Raw genomic sequence first — 23,359 nt, 5'->3', positions numbered from 1 at the left:
TGGCCTCCTAGCAGCACTCCCTCCTTATATAAGACTCTAATTCCCTTGGTTCCTGTGACAACTCAAACTCTCCCTTTCCTCTTACTTCTAAGGTCATTCCTCTTCCCTCACATCTCTAAATGTGAGAATTCCTCTGGGCTCTCTCCTAAGCCTCTGTGTCTTCTCTTTTCACATTTTCTCTAACAGATCTCCTCTATTCCCATAGCCTTAAATCCCATTTGCATGCTAATGACCTCCCAAATCAATATACCCAGAAGAGATCTTGATCCCTTGACTCATATTCAGTGATATACTTGATATCACCATTTAGATTCAAGCATAATAAATACAACGTGAAAACTAAAGTCATGATTTTCTTTCCAGAACCAGTTATTTCTTCAGTCTTCCTGTTTCTGTAAATGATAATACCACCCACCCAGCTACTTACACATCCCTATGTCACATCACCATACACTTATGCAATACGTCAGACTTTTGGATTCTACCTCCAACAATATATTCTGGTGCTGCAATCTTAGCCCAGGTTCCCATCATTCGTTCTCTCTCTACTGCAGCAGACTTCTCCCTTTCTCTGTCTATGCAGCTTCCTCTCCAATCAATTTTCCATAGAGTGAACATGGCATACTTTTTGTATAATATAAAATTATTTCCCTCCCCAGCTTAAAAATGTTCAATATCTTTCCCACTGCAACTTGAAGTAATTCTAAGTCCTTCACCATGCCTATAAGCCCCCATATAATATGACTCCTAATTATTTCTCTACCTAGACTTTTCTTTAGCCAACCTGGCCCTTTTTTAGGCCTGGTTGGGGCCATCCTCAGGGACTTGGCACATGCTTTTCTTTCTGCCAAGAACATTGATACTGTTCACTTCTCACTTTGTCTAGTTAATGTCTGCTCTTAATTTAGATTGTACTTTAAATATCTTTCTTCCTCTTATTTGTCACTTGTTTAAGGGGACCCTTCCGTGACCTCCTAACTCAGTCAAATCCCAGCTTTTGGAGTCATTTGTAGTGCTTTGTACCTTTCCTTGATATTGTCTCAGTTTTAAGATCAGTTGATAAATGTCTATTTCTCTCCTACCATATTATTTACCCCATGAAGACAGAGAAGTATCCGTTTTTGTTTATTTTTACATACCCAGTTCTTAACATGGTACTCAGCACCTATTAGGTACTTAGGAAACATTTGCAAAATGAATGAATGATTGATACAGGGTCATGCTACTAAGGGGACATTGTCATTCCTATGAGAATACATTAATTAAATCATTAAACAAAAAGGATGATCCAAAAGAATGAAATTCTACACATTATTCCTATCCTTTAATTATAACATATAAAATGAAACCAGTCTCTCCATTTCCATCCCATACACTCACATACACAAGCACACACACACATAAATACACACACACACACACATAAACACACACACACACATACACACACACACAGAGTGTTTTCAAAGTTCAGTGAAAGTATGCAAAGAGAGTTCCAGAGCTGCATTTGTGGTAGGGGCCAAAGTCATGAAGTTGTTCCACAAGAAAAGGGGAGGTTTCTCCTGAGAGAAAAGAGAAGAACGGGAAAAGAACAACAGTTGAAGTCAGGACTTTGGGATTCTTTGTAAAGAGGAAAATGCCTAAAATTAAATTTCAGGTTGTTAATGTTGTTACAATGTAAAATCTTCTGCCTTCCCAAACCTTCAGTAATATCTGCTATGTTCATTAGCTTAGATCAAGACTGAGCCATCACAAAAGGGAGAAGAGAGAGTCACAAATGCATTCAAGCCACAAAGGCCATGTATCTGGGAGGTTGGCCAAAGGTTTCTCTCGCCTGGTATACTGTTTGTGTTCATATGGCATGTATCTAACCTAACTAGGGTTGTGCACTTCACTTTACCCACCTTTGAAATAAATATACCTATGTGAGAGTTTTGCCTGGGTGCATACACTGTGTTCCAGACTAACTCGTAACTCTTCCAGCTTCATTGCTCATATTCCCACCCTTGCAGCTTCAGTTACATCTCCACTTTGGGTCTTGCATTCAATATGCCTCTTCAGCCTTCCTCATGCCATTCCCTCTGACATTCCCTCAGACCCAGCGTAACTGGACCTAACCTGCGTGGATGGGTTATACCCACTATTCGATCTGGGCTGACCCACCAGCAGGACTGGGGTAGAGAACATTTAACATAGTACTTCATCCATAACCAATGCTTTCAAAAATGATTATTAGAGTCTGTCAAAATTAAATAAATCACACATGAAAGCAATTGTCTAGAATTTGCTAGTAGCAAATCTATCTGTTAAGTTGTGCTTTAATCAACAAGTATTTGTAGTGTTTCTCAACATTTTACCCCAGCTTCATTGGCCATGATTTTGTCAAGCTTTATTTTCTGTAAAAAGACACACAAATAGAGTAGATAATATTTTGCTTTTTTTAAAATATAAAATGATGCCACGAAATGCTGTAATATTAAATGTGGCTTTTGAAACAATGCATGCCCTCCAAGCTATCCTGGAGATTGCGATGTCCCTCCCCAATCCCACCACCTCTCGCTGACTGTGAAAGGCCTGGAGAGATGAAAGGTTATTCTACTATTTGATGGAGAATCCCTGATTTAGAGTGGGGGAAATCACTGTGGAAAAAGTCTCTCTGTCCTTCTTAAGACCGAAATAACCAGGAAAAATACAAATGTATTAATTCATTACATTTAATGAACAATGTTATAAGAACTGCTAAATAATCTGACCTACCCATCGAGGAGGGCGATGACGTTCTTCCTGGGCCGCCCAATATTAGGGCCATACAAGCTGGCTCTGGAGTAAATCCGGATGGGCTGCAACAGGCTCTTCAGCTGGATGTAATCCTTCCCCAACTGGCTGCCATTTACTGCCCGGCCATGCATGGTCCGATAGTTATTTGGCTCTGGATTAAAAGCAGACATGCAAGTCAGAGTTCAGAAGGGTGAGGCTCTGCCAACCCTTTCCTGTCCACAGATCTCTCTGCCTTTTTCTTAACAATGTGAATAAAATAACCAAAAAGAGAGTGTAAGCTAGCTTAACTTGATGAACCACCCCAACAAAAAAATTCAAGTGCCATCTTACCACTCTACTCATTTTCAAACTAATCTTTATAAAAGATCACCTAATCCCACAGAGAGACCATTCTGATTTTTAGATGATACTTTATAATGAACGGTGTACTGGGTTGAATACTGTACCCCAAAATTCATGTCTACCCAGAACTTTAGAATGTGACCTTATTTGGAAATATGGTCTTTGAAGATGTAATTGGTTAAAATAAAGTAATATAGGATTAGGGTGTGCCCTAAATCCAATAACCAGTGTCTTTATAAGGGAAAGGAGAGGGAGATTCAGGTACACAGACACACAGGAAGAAGTCCACATGTCAATGGAAGCAAAGATTGGAGGGATACTGCTATGTGAAGGATTGCTGGCAGCTACCAGAAGCTAGGAGAGAGGCATGGAATAGATTCTTCCTCAGAGCTCCAGAAAGAATCAACCATGGCAATGCTTTGATTTCAGGCTTCTGGTCTCTCAAACTATGAGAAATTAAATTTCTGTTGTTTTACACCACTGAGATCATGATAATTTGTTATGACAGGCCTAGGAAGCTAATACAAATGGTAAAAAAGGAAAGCTTCATAAAGATGGTCATTGTACCAAAAAGTTAGAAAAAACTTAATGTTTAGTAATAACAAAGTATCTGAGTGAAATTATTTAGAGCAAACCTCCTCCCTCAGTTTTTCTTACATGGTAGTTCTAAAAGGGCAAGGAAAGTCCTAAATACCAGCAGCTCCACTGCTGGAAGCTAATTTGATTTGGAATGAAGCACATGTCCCAGAAAGACATCTAGGCTAGCTTGAGGTTCTGATACTGGTAGGGGCAAGCAATAGACCAGCAGGTTTACAAGAAATTTATCAGGGAGACTTGGGGAATAAGACAGCCACAGTGGGCCTTGATAAGCTCACATATACCCCTTGTACTCTGGAAGGCTGTGCATGCTCAGGAAAGACTGGAGAGGGCACTAGCTAACCATGATTCCCAGATGAACGTAAAATCTGATACACTCATTAAGGAGATATGAGAAGGCCTGTCAGGAAGTAAAAGCTGGGCAGACTTGTAAACGGCCTAAATTTTGAATGTGTTCCCCAACCCATATACAGATCCACTGGCAAAGGGTGGAAGCCTTACTGGCTCAACGTAAGTACAACCTCTGATCAATCATTGTCTCACCATTAAGGTATGTTGATTCATGGGCCACCCTTAAGAAGCTGGCCTCAAAAATGAAAAATGATTAAAAAATTAAAAACTTAAGAGATATCAGCAGGTACATAATGCAAGGGAGATAGACTCTACAGAATTAATCCAGGTAAGTCACTATACAAACAGAAAGGAAACTACAAAAATAACCTCTGGGATGGAGGATTTGGAATTCAGACTTGCTCCAACATATTATCTAAAATGCATAGTTTTTAATGACAACAACAAATTATGACATGCAAATATAAATAAAGAGATAGAAATTATAAAATATGATCAAATGGAAATCTTAAGACTGAAATGACTCTTCACATATATATGGGAACACAATGAAATTAACAGCTGAATGTATATCAGAAATAATGGAGGCCAGAAGACACTGGGATGATATATTCAAAATGCTAAAAGAAAAAAAAAAGTCAACCAAGAATTTTATATGCAGCACTTTATCCTTCAAACTGAAAACAATATTTAGACCTTCCCAGAAAAACAAAAGACAGTTCATTATGAGAAAATCTGCCTTATAAGAAATGAAAAAGTAAGTCTTTTAGGTCAAAAGGAAATGACACCAGATGGTGACTCAAAACCATACAAAGGAAGACAGAATACCAGTAAAGGTAATTATATAAGTAAATATAAAAGACAGTTAAAAATATGCATTACTCTTAACTAATTTAAGTAAGACTTGCATGAAACAAAAACTAGAAAATTGTATTATTGGGCTTATAACATATAAAGATGTGATATTTAGGACAATAATGACACAGAGGAAGGGAATATAGAATTCTATTGGAGTAAATATTTCTATACTTAACTGGAATTAAGTTATTACCACTCTAAAGTATACTGCAACAAGTTAAAATGTATTATAAGACACTACTATGAAAATAACTAAAATAAAACAAAAACAAATAAATTAAAATGGTACCTCAGACAATATCTGTTTTGCATAAAAAGGCAGTAAAGGAGAAACAGAGGATCAGGAAGAAAGAAAGAAACAAACAAACAAACAAAGGAAGAAAGAAATGAAAAACAAGCTGATAGACATAAATTCAACTATATCAACAATTATATTAAATGTAAATAAGTTAAACACTCCAATTATAAGCAGAAGTCGTCAGCTGAGAAAAAGTAAGATCCAACTAAAGAGACACACTTTAACGTCACAGACACAAATAGGTTGAAACTAAAAGTATGAAAAAGATATATCATACAAACAGTAACTATAAGAGAGCTGGAATGACTATACTAATATCAGACAAAATAGACTTTAAGACAAAAATGTTACTAGAGACAATGTAGAGCATTTTATAATGTTAAGAGTCAATTTATAGGGAAGATATATGAATTCTAAATATATATGTACCAACAACAGAACACTAAAATACATGAAGCAAAATTGATCAGATAGAAAAGTAGAAAATTCAACAATAGAAGGACACTTCCATACCACATTTCTCAATAATGGATAGAACAATGAGACAGAAAATCAGCAAGGATATAGAAAACTTGACTAACACTATCAGCTAACTTGACCTGATTGATATCTACAGAACACTCCACCCAATGACAGCAGGATACACATTCTCTTCTAGTGCATATGTAACATCCTTCAGGATAGACCATATGCTAGGACATAAAACAAGTCTCATATATTTAAGGGGATAAAAATCATATAATGTATGTGCCGTGACTACAACAGAATTAAACTAGAATTCAGTAGAAAGAAATTTGACAAATCTATAAATATTTGGAAATTAAACAAATAATCCAGAGTCAAAGAAAAAAAATCACAGGAAGAATTAAAAACTATTTTTAATGGAATGAAAATGAAAAAATATAAAAGCATATGGGGTGACACCAAGGCACAATCCATGAAAGAAATAATTTATAATCTAGTCTTCATTAAAATTGAAAACTGCTGCTCTGCAAAAGACAATATTAAGAGAATGAGAAGACAAGTCACAGACTGAGAGAAAATACTTACAAAAGACACATGTTAGAAAGAACTGGTTTCCAAAACATACAAAAAACACTTAAAATGTAGCACTAAGGAACAAACAACTAGATTTTTAAAAAATGGGCCAAAGACCTTAACAGCTACTAAAGAAGATAAACAGGTGGCAAATAGGTATATGAAAAGAAGCTCCATACCATATGTCATCAGGGAAATGCAAATTAAAACAACAGTGAAGTAACAGTACATACCTATTAAAATAGCCAAAATCTGTAATAGTGACAACACCAAATGCTAGCTAGGATGTGGAGTGAGGAACTCTCACTCACTGCTGGTGGGAATACAAAATGATAGTCACTTTGGAAGAGTTTGGAGGTTTCTTACAAAACAAAACAAATATACTCTTACCATAAGATCCAGCAATCAGGCTCCTTGTTATTTACCTAATGTAGCTGGAAACTTATGTCCACACTTTTGTCTGCACATATATTGATAGCTGCTGTATTTGTAATTGCCAAAACTTGGAGGCAATCAACATGTCCTTTTGTAGGTAAATGGATAAATAAACTGTGGTACCTCCAGACAACAGAATATTGTTAAACACTAGAAAGAAATAAGCTATCAAGCCATGAAAAGACATGGAAGAATCTAAATGCATATTAATAAGTGAAAGAAGTCAATCTGAAAAGGCCACATACTGTTTGATTCCAACTATACAACATTCTGGAAAAGGATAAACTATGGAAATAGTAAAAAGATCAGTGATTACCAGGGTTGGGTAGAGGAGAGAGGGTTGAATAGGTGGAGCACAGAGGATTTTTAGGGCAGTCAAAATACTGTGTATACCATAATGATGGGTACATGTCATTATACATTTGTCCAAACCCATAGTATGTATACATGAAAGGTGAACCACAATGTGAACTATGGATTTGAGTGATTATCATGTATTAATACAGGTTCATCAATTGTAACAAATGTCCCACTCTGGTGAGAGACAGTGATAGCGGGGGAAATTATGCATGTAGAGGGGCAGGGAATACACAAGACATCTCTGTACCTTCCTTTCAATTTTGCTGTGAGCCTAAAACTCCTCTTAAAAAAGTCTTAAAAAAGGAAATTTGGACACATAAGGAGATTCTAGAGAAGCACACAAAGAGGGAAGGCCAGATGAGGACATAGCAAGAAAGTGGACATTTATGAAAAAAGGAGAGAGGCCTCAAGTGAAACCAGGTCTGCTGATACCTTGATCCTGGGCTTCCAATTTCCAGAACAGTGAGAAAAGAATTTTTTGTTGTTTAGAGAAAACAAACAAACAAACAAAACACACACACACACACAAACCGCAGTACTTACAGGGACATTTATAATCTTAGACTTCTGTATTAGTAAAGAAGAGATATCTCAAATCAATAATCTAAGCGTCTATCTTTAAAAAGGAGAAAAAGAAGAGAAAACTAAACAGAACAAGAAGAGGGAATGAAATAATAAAAATTAGAGTGGAAATTGATGATATAAAAAAAATAGAGAAAATCAATGAAAGCAAAAGTTGTTTCTTTGCAAAGATCAACAACATTGAAATACCTGTAGCCAGACTGACCAAGAAAAAAAGAGAAGTCACAGATTACCAAAATTAGGAATGAAAAAGGGAACACCACTAAGGACCTCACGGTAATTAAAAGGATAAGGGATTACCATGAACAACTTTATGCAATAATTTAGACAACTTATATAAACTGAAAAACTTTCCAGAAAGACACGAATTACTAAAACTGACCCAAGAAATAGAAAATCTGAATAGGCCTATAACAATAAAAGATGTTGAAGTAGTCATTAAAAATATTTCCACAAAGAAAGCACAGACCCAGATGGATTCATTGGTGAGTTCTATCAAATATTTAAGGAAGAAATAATACCAATCCTTCACAAACTTTTCCAAAAATTGGAAGAAGAGGAAACAGTTACCAACTCATTTTATGAGGCTAATATTCCCCTGATGCCAAAGCCAGAAAAAGACATCACAAGAAAACTACAGGTGAATATCCCTCATAAATATAGAATCAAAAATCCTCAATAAAATATTTACAAACTGAATCTAGCCATATACATATATATGTGTGTGTGTGTGTGTGTGTGTGTATATATATATATATATATATATATACACCAGAATTATAAACCACGACCAAGTGAGATTTATACAAGGTTGATTTCATGTCAAAACCCAACTAATATAAATTACCATATTAATAGAATAAAAGACCCAAACCACATTATATCTCAATAGATGCAAAAAATTTTTGACAAAATCCAACATCCCTTCCTGATAAATACTCCCAACAAACTATGAATAGAAGAGAAACTCCTTCATCTGATAAACAATATCTAAGAATAACATATATACTTAATGGTGAAATGCTCAATGGTAAAACATCATATTTAATGGTGAAATATTGAATATTTTCCCTCTAAGATGGGGAACCAGGCAAGGATGTGTGCTCTTCTCACTTATATTCAACATTTGTAATAAAAAGCATCTGAATTGGAATGGAAGAAGTAAAACTGCCTTCATTCTCAGACAACATATCCTGTATACAGAAAATCCTATAGAATTTACACATATGCGGGAAAAAATACAAGATCTAAAAAACAAGTTCAGCAAGGTGGAGAATAAAGATCAATATATAAAACCAATTGTATTTCTAAATACTAGCAATATACAATACAAAAATGAAATTAAAAAATAATTCCATTCACAATTGCATCAAAAAGAATAAAATACTTAAGAATGAATTTAACAAAAGTACAAAGCTTGTATGCTGAAAATTGAAAAAAACACTGTTGAGAGAAATTAAAAATTAAATAAATGGGGAAATACCTATGCTCATGGATGGGAAGACTCACTATTGTTAAGATGGCAATTTACCTCAAACTGATCTGTAGATTCAACGCTGGCTTTATTGAAATTCCAGCAGGCTTTATTGAGGAAGTTAACAAGCTGATCCTGAAATTTAGGTGAAAATACAAATACCTGGGATAGCCAAAACAATTTTGAAAAAGATGAACAAAGGTGGAGGACTTACACTCCCCAATTTCAAAACTCATTATAAAGCTCTTGTAATCCAGACAATGTAGTTCTAGTACAAGGACAGACATGCAGATGAATTGAACAGAATTAAGAGTCTAGAAATAAACCCACTTATGGTCAACAGATTTTTTACAAAAGTCAAGAGAATCTAATAAGGGAAAGGATAGTCTTTTAAATAAACAGTGCTGGGACAAGTTGATATCCCCATGTAAAAAGATGAAGTTAGACTCTTGCTTCACACCGTACTCAAAAATAAACTCCTAATGGATCTTACACCCAGATGTAAGAGCAAAAACTCTAAAACCTTTAGAAGAAAATACAGAAGAAAGCACTTTGTGACCTTGGATTAGGCAAAGCTCTGACACCAAAAGCATGATCCATAAAATAAAAATTTGATAAACTGAATTGTATCAAAATTCAAAACTTCTGCCCTTCAAGAGATGCCATAGCAAAAATGAAATGATAAACTATACACTAGGAGAAAATATTTGCAAATCATATATTTGATAAAGAACTTGCATCCAGAATATATTTAAAACTCTTACAACTCAATAATAAGATAACATAATTAAAAGGGCAAAAGATTTGAGAGGACATTTCACCAAAGACGTAGGAATGGGTGACAAGCACACGAAAAGATGCTCAACTTCATTTGTCACTAAGGAAGTGCTAATTAAAGCCAGACTAAGATATTACTTTAAATCCACTAGAATGGTTATGATCAAAAAGACAGACGTTATAAAGTGTTTTTCAAAGATGTAGAAAAACTGGAACCCTCATACATCACTGGTGAAGATGTAAAACAGTACAGCTACTTTAGAAAATAGTTTGTCAGTTTGTTAAGAAATAAACATAAATTTACCATACAAACCAGCAATACCCCTCCCCTCCCAGATATCTTCCTAAGAGAAATGAAAGCATATATCTATACAAAGACTTGTATATGAATGTCTACAGCAGCATTATTTATCATAGACAAAAAGTAGAAACAATCTAAATGTCTGTCATCTGGTGAATGGAAAAGCAAACTGTGATATACGTCTATACATTGGAACACTAGTCAGCAGTAAAAAGGAATGAACTACTTTACATGCTACAATATGGATAAACCTCAAGACATGGTAAGTGAAAGAAATCAGATACAAGATTACATAGTGTATCTTATATGAAGTTATATGAAGTGTCCATAAAAGACAAATCTATAATGACAAAAAGCAGATTAGTGTTTCTTGGGACTGGGAATTGTTACAGGGATTGACCTCGAACAGGCAGGAGGGATCTTTCTGGAGTGATGGAAATGTTTTAAAATTGGACCATGGACTAACAATGGTCACCCCAATAAACTTTAATTTTAAAAAAAAGTACTGTGGAGATGGTTGTACAAGTCTGTGAATTTACTAAGGATCACTGAATTGTAAAATGAACAGAAAGAAAGGGAGGGAGAGAGGCAGGGACAAGGAAAGGGATGGAGGGAGGGCTACATTAATTCATTGGTAGAAAAGCAATAGGGTCAACTTGAATATTCAATTTGAATTACAAAAGGGCAAAAATGTGTGAGAGAGAATAATGATAAACTGTTTTTAAATCCTCTTTATTATCTGTCCCCTCTACCAGGATGTAGGCAGGGATATTTATTTATTATTTACTGTTTCCTCTCTCAAAACTAGTACAGTACCTTTGGCACATCCCAGGTAGTCAAATATTTGTTGAATGAAAGTTAATGAAGTGAAGAAAGTTAAGAAGTTTTACTACCATTAAAAAAAACAACGGTAATAGAAAAAGTACCCCCCCATTCTGTTAGAAGTCCCAAGTTCCTGACGTAGATTTAGCACTTACTGCTGCCTTTAGCAATTCCCCTCACATTTTTCAGTGTTTCCTCGCCTGTATAATAGTTACATCATAAGGCACTTTATTTAGCATCTTGACATCCAAATGGAAGAGTATTAGGAAGTGCTATGTAAACTAAATAATATGCAAATAAAGGATGACAATATTGTTGCTAATTGCAAATGTAAACCTCCTAAGGAAATAACTCTTAAGTCTTTTGTCACCAATCAGTGACAAAATATGCATTCCCTTTAAAACAAAAAAGATAAACATACAATTTTCTTTTTTTCTTTTTTTTTTGGGGGGGGGGCACAGCAGTATTGAGATATAATTTACATACTATACAATCCACTAAGTTAATGTATATAATTCATTGGTTCTAAGTATATCCACACAGCTGTGCAACCATCACCACAACAAATTTTAGATTTTCGTCAACCCAAAAATAAATCTGACTCTCTTCAGCAGTCACCCCTCATCCCAAGTCAACCCTTGGGATAGGCAACCATTAATGTACTTTCTGTCCCTTTAGACTTGCCTAGTCTAAACATTTCATATAAACAGAATCATACAGTGTGGTCTTTTGTAACTGGGTTCTTTCATTTAGCATAATCTTTTCAAAGCTCATCCACGCTGTAGCATGTATCAGTACCTCATTCCTTTTTATGGCCAAATAATATTCCATTGTATGGCTATATCCATTTTATTTATCCACTCATTAGTTGATGAACATTTGGATTGTTTCCGTTTTTTTGGCTATTATAAATAAAGCTACTATGTATTTGTGTACAAGTTATGTGTGGACATATGTTTTCATTTCTCTTAGATACATACCTAGGAGTGGAATTGCTGGGTCATATGTAACTCTATGTTTAACATTTTGAGGAACCATATTGTTTTCCAAAGTGGCTACACTATTTTACATTTCCACCAGCATGTGAGAGGTTCCAATTTCTCTACAACTTTGCCAACAGTTGTTACTTTCCTTTTTTTATTATTCTTATGTTCATCCTCGTGGATGTGAAGTACAATCTCATTGTGGTTTTGATTTGTTTTTCCTTGATGGCTAATGATGTTGAGCATCTTTTTGTGTTTATTGACCATTTCTATTTCTTCTTTGGAGAAATGTCTATTCAGATCTTCTGCCCAATAATATTCTTTTAACTGATTCTTGGGTTGTCCTTAGTATGAAGTGAAACAATACAACAAATGATATTCATAATTCTAAGTAGTAGGTCTACACCAGGGCTCATAGTCTATTTTTGTAATTAATAGACCTTGTTTTTATCTTTTAGAGCAATTTTCAGTTTACAGAAAATTCTATCGATGGTACAGATATTTCCACCCCATCCTCCCCCTCCACGTACACAATGTCTCCCATTATTAACATCTACCATTGGTAGATGGTACCATTGGTAGATGGTACCATTGGTGCAGTACATTTGTTTCAATCGATGAACCAATAGTGATACATTATTATAACTCAAGTCCCTGGTTCACATTAGGATTTACTCTTTGAGCCACAGGGCTGTATGGGTTTTGATAAATGCACCATATTATGTATCCATCATTACAGTATGAAACAAAATAAGTTCACCCCCCTCCCAAATCCCATGCTCCATCTAGTCATCCTTCCCTCCATCTCCCGGAAGTCCTGGCAACCACTCTCTATAGCTCTACCTTTGCCTGAATGGCATATAGTGGGAATCGTGGCTCAGTCTTTTAAATGAGATATGGAGTTGGCCTTATATGCTGTGAACAGTCACTGCGGGTGCATGTCTAGTACCCAAAGCCAAAAAAATGACCACAGCAGGTTTTCTGTCCCTTGTCAACCTAATACGGACAGAGAATTCACTGGTGTGACAATGAGGTAAGTCAGAACAACAGATTCTATTTTAGCTTTTACAAGTAATGGAAGGGTTTTAAAATATTTAAGAATAGTAGGCAGGAGAGCTATTGGACAATGTCAGTTAGATGTGTTCTCTTTCATAGTACCCTGTTCTAAGCAAATAAAAGGGAGTGTTTAAGAAATGAGTAGAAGGTGTTAATTATTTATTGTATTTCTTAAAGAGTCAGCTGCACCCGACTCATATCTGTGATAACAATAAAATAAATGATCTTGGTCATATCAACGATTCATCCAACCTCCACACACGTAGCAGCTATCCCACAAATGTGTCCTTCAACTATCTAATTGTAAAACTAAACAGATAAACACTGTAAACTGTAACACTAAACCATGTTCATGAGAGAACATGGTTCTCCACTATGACAAATAATTCAAATAAAGAATTGATGTAACTCAAGCCACTAAATTCCGTTAATAATAAAAGAATAATTAACTTAAATGCTTATAAATGTAAGCTATATATTTATCAACACCTTTATGCATTATTTACACTTTTATCCTATATTATTTGTTAGTTTAACAACTTCTCCGGTTTATTCTATACTCCTTTCTAACTATAAAAGCTCCTCCGTTTCTTTTATAGGAAGGCTTAATTGTTCAATGGTTTTGAGTTTATCCTGTCTTTACCTTTAGAGAATAACTTCCTAGAGACTAGGAATTCTTTGTTGTGTATATTCACTCTCCACCACAGTACGCTCTCCCAAGCACTGCAGTAGTGGGCAGAGAAGGACTTCAAAGATATCCTCCAACTCCCACTCCAGCACTTGGCATATTTTTCACAGCAGGTGCTCAATAGTACATACATATTAAATGAAGGAATAAGTAAATAGCATGAAAGTACGTATGTGGAGGGGAGTATGTGGAGAAAGAAATGAGAAGATGAAGGTAATGAAGGTGAGAAGCAGACAGGGAGAGGGAAAGGAGAAAAGGAAGCCGGTAAAGAAACTACTTATGGTTTTTCATCTCTTTGTGCCACAGGGCTGCTCCTCCTTTTTCTGCTCCTCCTTTTGCTCTCTCTTCTCTTTCCCTAACCATCAAAACTCTAGCCTATGAACATACAGTTCTCTAAAGCTCTGGGCTATGACCTAGCCACATAAACAATTGGCAATGTGTTTGAAGACAGAGTGGTTCAACCCTGTGCTGGGCCTTCCCAAAGTTGTAACTGTTATATATACACAAATGTATACAATCAAAATGTATAAATGGCTATACATAAATACACTGTACATTCATCCACACAAACACAGACTGAAAGCTTAATAAATATTAAGTGAATGCACGACTAAATAAAGCTGAGCTGCCAGAGTCATCATCTGTAAGGAATTCAATTTTGTAAGGTCAGAAATTTGATTTTATGAAATTGCTCAGTACATATCCAGTTTCAGGGAACTGAGTCATATAAGTAAAACCACTAAAAGAATAATTGGTGGATGTATAGGTAAGGTATAGGGAAGAATATATGACACTAATTAAGTACTTAATTACAGTAGCTTTATTTGCTCACAGAAGTGGGCTAATCTATTTGGGGAACACATTTATTTTAGGGAGCGATTCATAATGTAAACTTCAGTTAAAGACACTACATTTTTTTCAGAGGATTTTTGTTAAGGATACCCCTCTAAACAAGAAATATCATGTCCCTGGAGCAGAACTGGACTAAAATTCTTATTTTACACTTCCAGGTTTTGAGTCGCAGCTTGAAAATACCCACAGGTCTTCCTTACTTTAGATTCACCAATGATTAACAGAAATGCAAATAACTATAATCATCACCTAGCCTTCATCAAATACAAGAGCTTACAATTTATAACATTTAAGGAAACATCTACAAATGTGGTTTAAAATCTTGTATCAAGAAAGTCATTCTTTCACAGATTTTGACATCCTAAACTTTTGTAAGCTTCACCTTTGATATTGGGTATATCTGGCTATTCATTGATATCAAAGGAGATAAAAAGAGCTACTTGAAGGTTAGCTGTTCTTGGAGAAACAACCAAAGAAATGTCTACTTTTGTTTTTCCCGTGCTGGATTTGCTCTAAAGATAAAATATTTGTTAACAGGATGTGGGTATATGGGAGGATGAGTGATAAAAGGACGACCAGTTTCATTGTCCCTCCCTAAATCTGGATATAATGGTTCAATTATTACCTCTGTCCAACAAAATAAGGTTACAAAGAAGAAAACAGATAAAAGTTTGGAGAGACAAGTCTACGCCAGGAGGATGACCTGCAGATAATTTTTGAGGGGGAAGGGCAGAATATACACTGTATCTTACGGGATATGATTCACTAGCACAAGAAAAACTTCAGTAGGTGTAAAATGAATTAGAAGAAGCAGCAAAATAAATCTTCCTCAAACCCTACAAGGTATGTTGAGTTGGGTAGACTATTTATTAGTCATATCAAAAAAAAATAGAAATGCAGATTTTAAAATAAAAGGGAAGGGGGGGTAGTGGAAAAGGACCAAGTCTAGTCTTCTTGACTAGAAACTCAAACTCATCTTTATCTACCTGGACAGAAATGCTCATAAAAACATTACCAGATATTGTCTACTTTATTACATTTTTAAACGCATAGATTTGGTTATTTTCCTATCTATTCCTATCTATGTACTCATTTATTTTCTTATCTATCACTGTGCCTTTTCTCCTTCTCACAAATGATTCTTTGTTTTTGTTAAACCCTGAAGAGATGTTTTAAAAGATGGTGATGAGAATCAAGTGTTGTGTGTCTAAGGTGACTAAATTACGTTTTTAAAACGTAATTAGCTCCATCTCCAAACTATTTAGCATAATTTGGGGGAAAGAGGTGGATGGGAAGGGGAGGCTCTTAGTTGTCTAGAATAGGTGGGTACGTGCAGAAGGAGGCATATACTCTGTCTCCACCCACACCCACCTCCAAATCACTCCAGTTATACCAATTAAAGATTTATTTAGTTTAGCAAGCTCCCACATTCAGAGATGCCAAAAACCCTGGAGGAATTATTCCCCTCAATCACTTGTAGGTAAGTTTTAATTGCTTTGGGCTTATCTATAACTAGCTGAGATATTTTTACAAACCAATTTTATTTAGGTAGCCCAATATTTTAAAAAGAAAACAAACAAAGCCTTTAGGAAGAGTCTGTGTTCTCCAGTTCCTTAGAGACCCTACCACTTCTGACTGTCTTATACGCACCCATTTTAAACAGTATGTCTAATTGGTCCCTCATGACAGGTATAATGCCCTGTTTGGGGAATGTACTGTTTAAAGAATATGTTGTTCTGTTTGGAGAAGAGAGCAAAGCTGGGTGGAGTCTGATATTGCAGCAGGGTAAGGTTAAGCGGGTGAGGAGACAACATAAAATACAGAATTCCAAGGAGTGTAAAATAGAAAATCGGAAGTGGAGAGATCAGTAAAGAACTTGGCCTACTACGTAATAATTTTTCCTAGTCAAATCTGATCACATCACTCTTGCTTTTACAATAGAATGTATGGTACCCAAATAGTTTGGGAAGATGAAAAACCTCAGGCTACCCCAGTATCTTCCCCTACAGCCAAAGCATCATCAGTTCAACTCAGTGGCTCTCCATCTGTTCCCTAAGTCTCCCCAAATTTCCACCACTCCAGGGGAGGAAGCGAGAAAGGAAGAATAAGAGGAAAAAAACGGAGCTACATTCCAGTTAATGGCTACAGATAGGAAAATAGAACACTTATTCTTCCCTTCCTATCCTTTCCCTCATTCCTTCCTATCTTATTACTAGGACTTCAAATCGTAGAGTGCAGTAAATATACACATGTGCATTTGTATGTGGGTGTGTGCACACACACAAACACAGCACTGCAAACAAATATGGGTTAGCTACGGATATATGAGGCCATGCACAAAAATGTTGATCTCAATTTGTTACAGTGATTTTAAGAGAAGTCTTAGTTTGTTAGACTCAATTGTCTTATTCTAAGGTTTTCTAAAACGTCTTTTAATTAGAGAATCAGAATATTTTCAAATTTATACTATCCATAATTTTAACTAAAACCCATATTAATTAACTCACTAATATTAGTCATATAATCTACAAAATATCATATATATAGTATACATATACTATATATAAACCATACATATATGGTGTGTGTGCGTGTGTGTGTACATATATATGCCATATATGTATATACCATATATGTACAGTATATATATAGTATATGTATACTATATATATGTATAAAATCATTATGAAAAATAGTGTGATTTAGGCAATATTTCTCTAAAGTGTGTTCCTTGGAGTACTGTTTCATGGGATGATAAAAGATCTCTCTCTCTCTCTCACGCTATCTCTCTCTCTCTCTCTCACCCACACACGCACACACACCCACACACACACACACACACACATACTAATTAAATAGGACTGGCTATATAATTTGTGCAGCCCTATGAAAAATGAAAATGTAGATCCCCTGGTTTAAAAAGTAAGAATTTCAAGATGGCAACAGCAGAGCATTAAACCAAACATGGGTCTCTTCTAAGTGTGGGGCCTATGTGCTGCGCAGGTTGTACACCCATGAAACCAATTCTGAGTAAATGGTTTAAGAAATGCTGCGTTAAAAATTGTTATACAGATTTCACTGCAGCAGGACTTCTCAGAGCCTTTTTTATGCTAATGTGCATTGTGAAGCTTCAAGAGGTGCATGTACTGTAGAGAAATCCCCAGATATATCTGGCCAAGCCTTTTTGAATTATAAGGGTCAACTTGTAGAACCAGTGTTCCATAGAACACACGTTGTAAAATGCAGCCCAAGCTGCGCAGACAGGTTGTATCTGGCTTAACATTAATTTGTTAGTTATAAATCACATATGGCATTTCCCCCATATTTGGAATGAGGTCACTAGAGATAACTATACAAGCAAATGGTATGGATTCTCTAAATCTACTGCCCTTCACTATTTTGTCTTTCACTATTTGGAAGGCCAACCCAGTGGCCTAACATCCTAAGTGTTTTCTGGGCCAGTGTACTGGAGATGGTCTGACTGAGACTATACCCCAGGCCACCTTATTTCTCACCCTTTATCTTGTCAATTCAGAAGAAATAACATCCTTACTTACCATTACCCAGTTCCCAAGAAATGTTGTACTTTTTGCTGGCGCTGTACTTCACCAGACTCAGGGCACTAGAACTGTTCCAGGAGTTATTGGGATTACGACGTAGTGCATTTAGAGCAAATATCAGGTGGAGTCCAGAGCAATCAGCAAAGTTATAAAGTTTGTCTAGAGACCTGGCTGGGAAGAAGCAGAGAAAGGCTTGTAACTTTCAAATCAACATTCTGACAAAAGGATAATATTAGCTACCACAAAAAGCCCTTCTATGAGCTCCCTGCTAAGAGGAATTACACAGAAGAAGCCTCTACAAGGGACTATTACCTTTCGGTTCAGGGTACATTTCAAGATGAACTTAGAAAGCAGCACACACAGTTCCAGACAGGGGTTGCAAATTGGCATCCAAGTCTATTCCACAGTATATTTTACTTGTTAACACAAAAATTGAACTGCTAACATTTTAAAATGGGAAGATATCACAAAGCAGCTAGATTTGTAGCTTTTCTTGAAAAATCAGAAGATCTGGCACTGCTAGGTCTGTATTCCTTCATGAAACAATAGGAATAGTGTCAGGAAACAAGGCCGGGAAAGGACTGGCTGCTGAGTCTTGGAAAATAGCTCGACCTAGCAGCACTTCCAAAAAAATTTCACCCAATTCCACATTTTTAATATTTCTGAGAATGGAAATACCATAACCATTAGTACAAATATGCGCATTGTCAGGTTGATCCCAGATACCATTAACTCTAGTCCCCACATGTCCCATCCCCATTCCATTCCTTCACTTCTACTGCTGCCATTCTAGTTCTGGCTCCCATTTCCACTTACATGAATCATTGCAGTATTTGTACTTTCATGTCTGCTTCTAAATTCTTCCCATCCTGCCAGATTTATATTTCCCCAATCACTTTCATCAGCTTCACTCACCCCTCAAACCCTTAGTGGAGTTTCAACACCATTTTCTTCCTAGTTCAAGGCCTGTAGAGGTCAACTCAACCATAATTTCCCCTTCAACTTCAGGACTCTCGATTGTTGTCAATGTGTTCTTTGTTGATTTTAGCCAGTTCTATTTATTTTAGAAGTCCCTGCTGCACTGGCCTTTGCTCTGATTATTCTCCTCATTTGGCATGCCTTTTTTTCCTTTTAAACATATCCAGACCTTACTTGTCCTTTTAGGCAGTGTTCTCCTAGGTATGGATGATGACTTTTAGTGGTATACAGACTGAAAAACAAATTTTAGCTTAATAATTATGTAAAGAAGTTCACATTATCCTAGTATTCATTATCTAAGTCCCTAAAGCAGGGTTTTTCAAATGGGGTTCTGTGGAACACTAGGGGTAGTTCCATAAGATGTCACTAGGTGTTTTGCAAAAGGTGATACAGACTGACCACGGTGCCACATGAGCAATTGTTATACGTCTTTTGGACCTATAAAGTGGGACCATGATCATTTGGTTAAGTTCATTATCAGTTTTTGAGGTGGGATATAGGGGGGCTGCCATTTTCATCTTATATGTATGAGAAAGTCTTTTTAAAGAAGCATCAAGAACAAGGACAGAAATTGCCTCATTTCAGTTGGAACTTAAAAGCCATGGGAAACTTATCTCACATCAACCCATAATCAAGTAACTGGGCAACAACAAAAGGCATAGGTTTTGCATAAAAAAATAAATGCAATTATTTATTTTTAGTCCCAAAATAACAATTAAAATTAAAATGTATTTATAGGCCTATTAAAGTCATCATGAAACCAACATATATATATATATATATATACACACACACATATATATCATATATATATAAATTTTATAATTATTCACGTGAGCCCGTTCATGTCACTCAGTAAGAAAACATTTTCTTTCAAAGTTTTATACAAAATTTTGTCTGAGGCTATAATTTTATTCATATTGTTCTGACATATAGCTTTAATAACTTTACTATTCAACAATGTTAATTTATTTTCATACTGAAAACAACATTAATTAAATTCAAAAACTTTATTTACATAAACCTAAAAAGCCTACCTTTAGAAAAATTATATTCTATTTTGACTTAAAACAGTTACTTAACAAAAACATATTATGTTTGCATTATAAGTCTTCAAATTCGTAAAAAGAAAAGAAAGGGATTAATTTTAAAAAATAAAGTTAAATACTTGTTTTTCTTTTCAAGAAAGGTTGTCTAAAAAGTCACTTTTAATTTTAATTAGAAGGAAAGAGAAGTAAGAGAAAAAAATAAACGTATGGGATTATGTCAAACTAAAAAGTTTTTTCACAGCAAAGGAAACAATCAATAAAATAAAAAGGCATCCTACTGAATGGGAGAAGATATTTGCCAATGATATATCTGATAAGGGGTTAATATCCAAAATTTATAAAAAACTCATTCAATTCAACACCAAAAAAACAAACAACCCAATTAAAAAATGGGCAGAGGACATAAAGAGACATTTTTCTAAAGAGGACATACAGATGGCAAACAGACACATGAAAAAATGCTCAACCTCACTAATCATTAGAGAAATGCAAAATAAACCACAATAAGATACCACCTCACCCCAGTCTGTAGGCTGTCATCAATAAATCAACAAACAAGTGCTGGCGTGGATGTGGCGAAAAGGGAACCCTTGTGCACTGCTGGTGGAATTGCAGGTTGGTGCAGCCACTATGGAAAACAGTATGGAGGTATCTCAAAAAACTGAAAATGGAATTACCTTATGACCCAGCAATTCCACTCCTAAGTATCCGGAGAAATCCAAAACGCTAATTTGAAAAAAATGTATGCACCCTTATGTTTATCGTAGCACTAGTCACAATAGCCAAGACATGGATACAACTGAAATGCCCATCGGTAGATGACTGGATCAAGAAACTGGTACATTTATACAATGGAGTATTACTCGGCCATAAAGAAGAATGAGATCTTACCATTTGCAACAATATGGATGGATCTAGAGAACATTATGCTAAGTGAAATAAGTCAGACAAGAAAGACAAATACAATATGATCTCACTTATATGTGGAATCTAAAGAAAAGACTAAACGAACGAACTAATCAGAAAAAGTCTCAGAGACATAGAGGAAAAACCGAGTGTTGCTAGATGGGAAGTGGGGTGGGGGTGAGGGAGAAAAAAAGGGGATTAGAAAGCACAATTGGTAACCACAAGATTGCCACGGGGATATGAAAGTCAGATTGGGGAATGTAATCAATAATGTTGTAAAGATTTTGTAGGGTATCCGATGGACACTTGTCTTATTATGGAGACCACTTCATGGACTGTGTAGATGCCTGACTACTGCACTGTATACCTGAAGCTGAAGCTGAATAATAATGAATGTCAACTACAAATATATATATATATGTATATATATATATGTGTGTGTGTATATATATATATATATGTATATATATGGTTACAAGAAGCGGAGTACAGCATTAGGAATAGAGACAGTGGAAATGTAATGGTTTTGTGCGATGTCAGAGGCGTAGTAGACGGGGGGAGAGGGGTTATCACTGTGTGAGGGATATAAATTATAAACGTTTAACTATTACATTGTTTTGTGCACCTGAAACTAATAAAAAACATTTTTTTTAATTGGAGGGAGAAACCTATCCTTGTACTTCCCATATAGCACATAACATACCTCAATAGCATTTATATGATAGAAATTTGTGGTAAGACTTTTAGCCCTACTTGAGTAAAGTACAAAAAAAATCAAGTAATACATTTTAAAATAAACAACTGAAATTTCTTCTAACTATACCACTGATCTACATTAGAGTTGGTATCCTTTGTGGAGAGGGGACAGCCTACAAAAGGCTAGGCTAAGAAACTGGCCAAACTAAACAGATCCTCAATCAATCAATCAATCAATCAAATCAAACAATCAATCAATCACTGTCTATTTAAAAGATCATTGGCAATTATTGTTGGATTATAATATCTACAACTAAATGATCACACTGACATGTATAAGCTTTAGATAGAATTTTTATCAAGACGTTTCCAGAGACTTGGGAATTATCTGAAGCGTACAAAAAGTTTGAGAAGGCTGTCCTAGAGTTAAAGGATGCAAAGGAAAATAAAAGTCACCCTAACACCAAAATATTCACTGTTGAATTGAGAACTGACTTAAATATTCCTTCCGCTTGGCAATATCCTTACTAATCAAATCAATGATGTTTTCAATTTCTCCAATATAATGCAAAGCCAGTATAAATCTTTTGGAAAGCCAAGTTGCAAATCTGAGCAAAAGTAGCAGAATTTCATGAGATCAAAAACAAAACAAAACAAAAAACACTTTGGTAGATAACTGCTCAGATCACATGAAACTACACCAACAAATAAGGATTTAGAAGAATTAGATCAATTATCTCAAGAAGAGAAAACTCTGATGATAACTAAATAGACTGCTCATATAATAATTTGAATATTAAAAGATGAAGAGAGGTCTATTTTGAAGTCTTTTAATATTTATAATTGTGCCACAAAAGTTAAATTATTTTATCAGAAAAATACTCATTTCAATTAATTTGAATTGTTCAAATTGTTCATGGTTGCAACAATAGCTTATAATTCAAGTATACAATAAAATACATTTATTTTCAAAATTTTTAGTTTCATTTATAAACTAAAATCTTAATCAAACTTTTGCATCAGAATTTAATATCAATGATTGATTTTTTTTTTCAGATTCCTTTTAACTGGCCTTTTTCTAGAACTATAGCAGGTCGTTGAATAACATTGTTTTGTTCAATGTTGTTTCGTTATAACATTTGATGAGATGCCATAGAAATTTAACTCTTGTTTACATCAAGTAGCCTATGGTAAAACTGGTTTTGTTATACATCATTTTGCTCAAAGTCACGGAACCTATCAACAATCTAAGAGAGGACTTAACTGAAATTATCTCCATCTAACAAGAATTTCCTGTGTTTGTTTCATGTACATTAGAAAAACAAATACATATCAAACACAAAAGCACATCAAAGCTGTGATTTTGTGTATTTGATGGTTCAAGACAAGGCAAAGGTATTTAACAACAACAACAAAAAGTTTCAATGTAAAGAAAAGTGTGGAGCAATAACAATATAGATGCTTTGTTAACTTGGTAAAAATTGAAACGTAGAGTTCTAGAAGTTTGGGAAACACTTCCTTAAAGGTAAGTATAAGTCCTACCTCCTTCATGGAGTCATTCCTGAACACACCAACTTC

The 23,359-nt window shown here is 35.2% G+C and overlaps 1 protein-coding gene across 1 annotated transcript in view; it reads right to left on the bottom strand.

The window, feature by feature from the left end:
- Nucleotides 1-23,359, bottom strand: part of HPSE2 (heparanase 2 (inactive)) — a 520,430-nt gene that overhangs the window by 201,175 nt on the left and 295,896 nt on the right. The window contains exons 4-5 of the mRNA XM_033130730.1: nt 18,150-18,323; nt 2,758-2,929 (exon numbers count right to left, since the gene is read on the bottom strand). Of these exons, the coding sequence (XP_032986621.1) occupies nt 2,758-2,929; nt 18,150-18,323 (346 nt within the window). The remainder of the gene's footprint in view (nt 1-2,757; nt 2,930-18,149; nt 18,324-23,359) is intronic.

This window comes from Rhinolophus ferrumequinum, chromosome 16 (genome assembly GCF_004115265.2).
Source record: "Rhinolophus ferrumequinum isolate MPI-CBG mRhiFer1 chromosome 16, mRhiFer1_v1.p, whole genome shotgun sequence".
Lineage (NCBI taxonomy): Eukaryota > Metazoa > Chordata > Mammalia > Chiroptera > Rhinolophidae > Rhinolophus > Rhinolophus ferrumequinum.
This window is presented reverse-complemented; position numbering and strand designations above follow the sequence as displayed.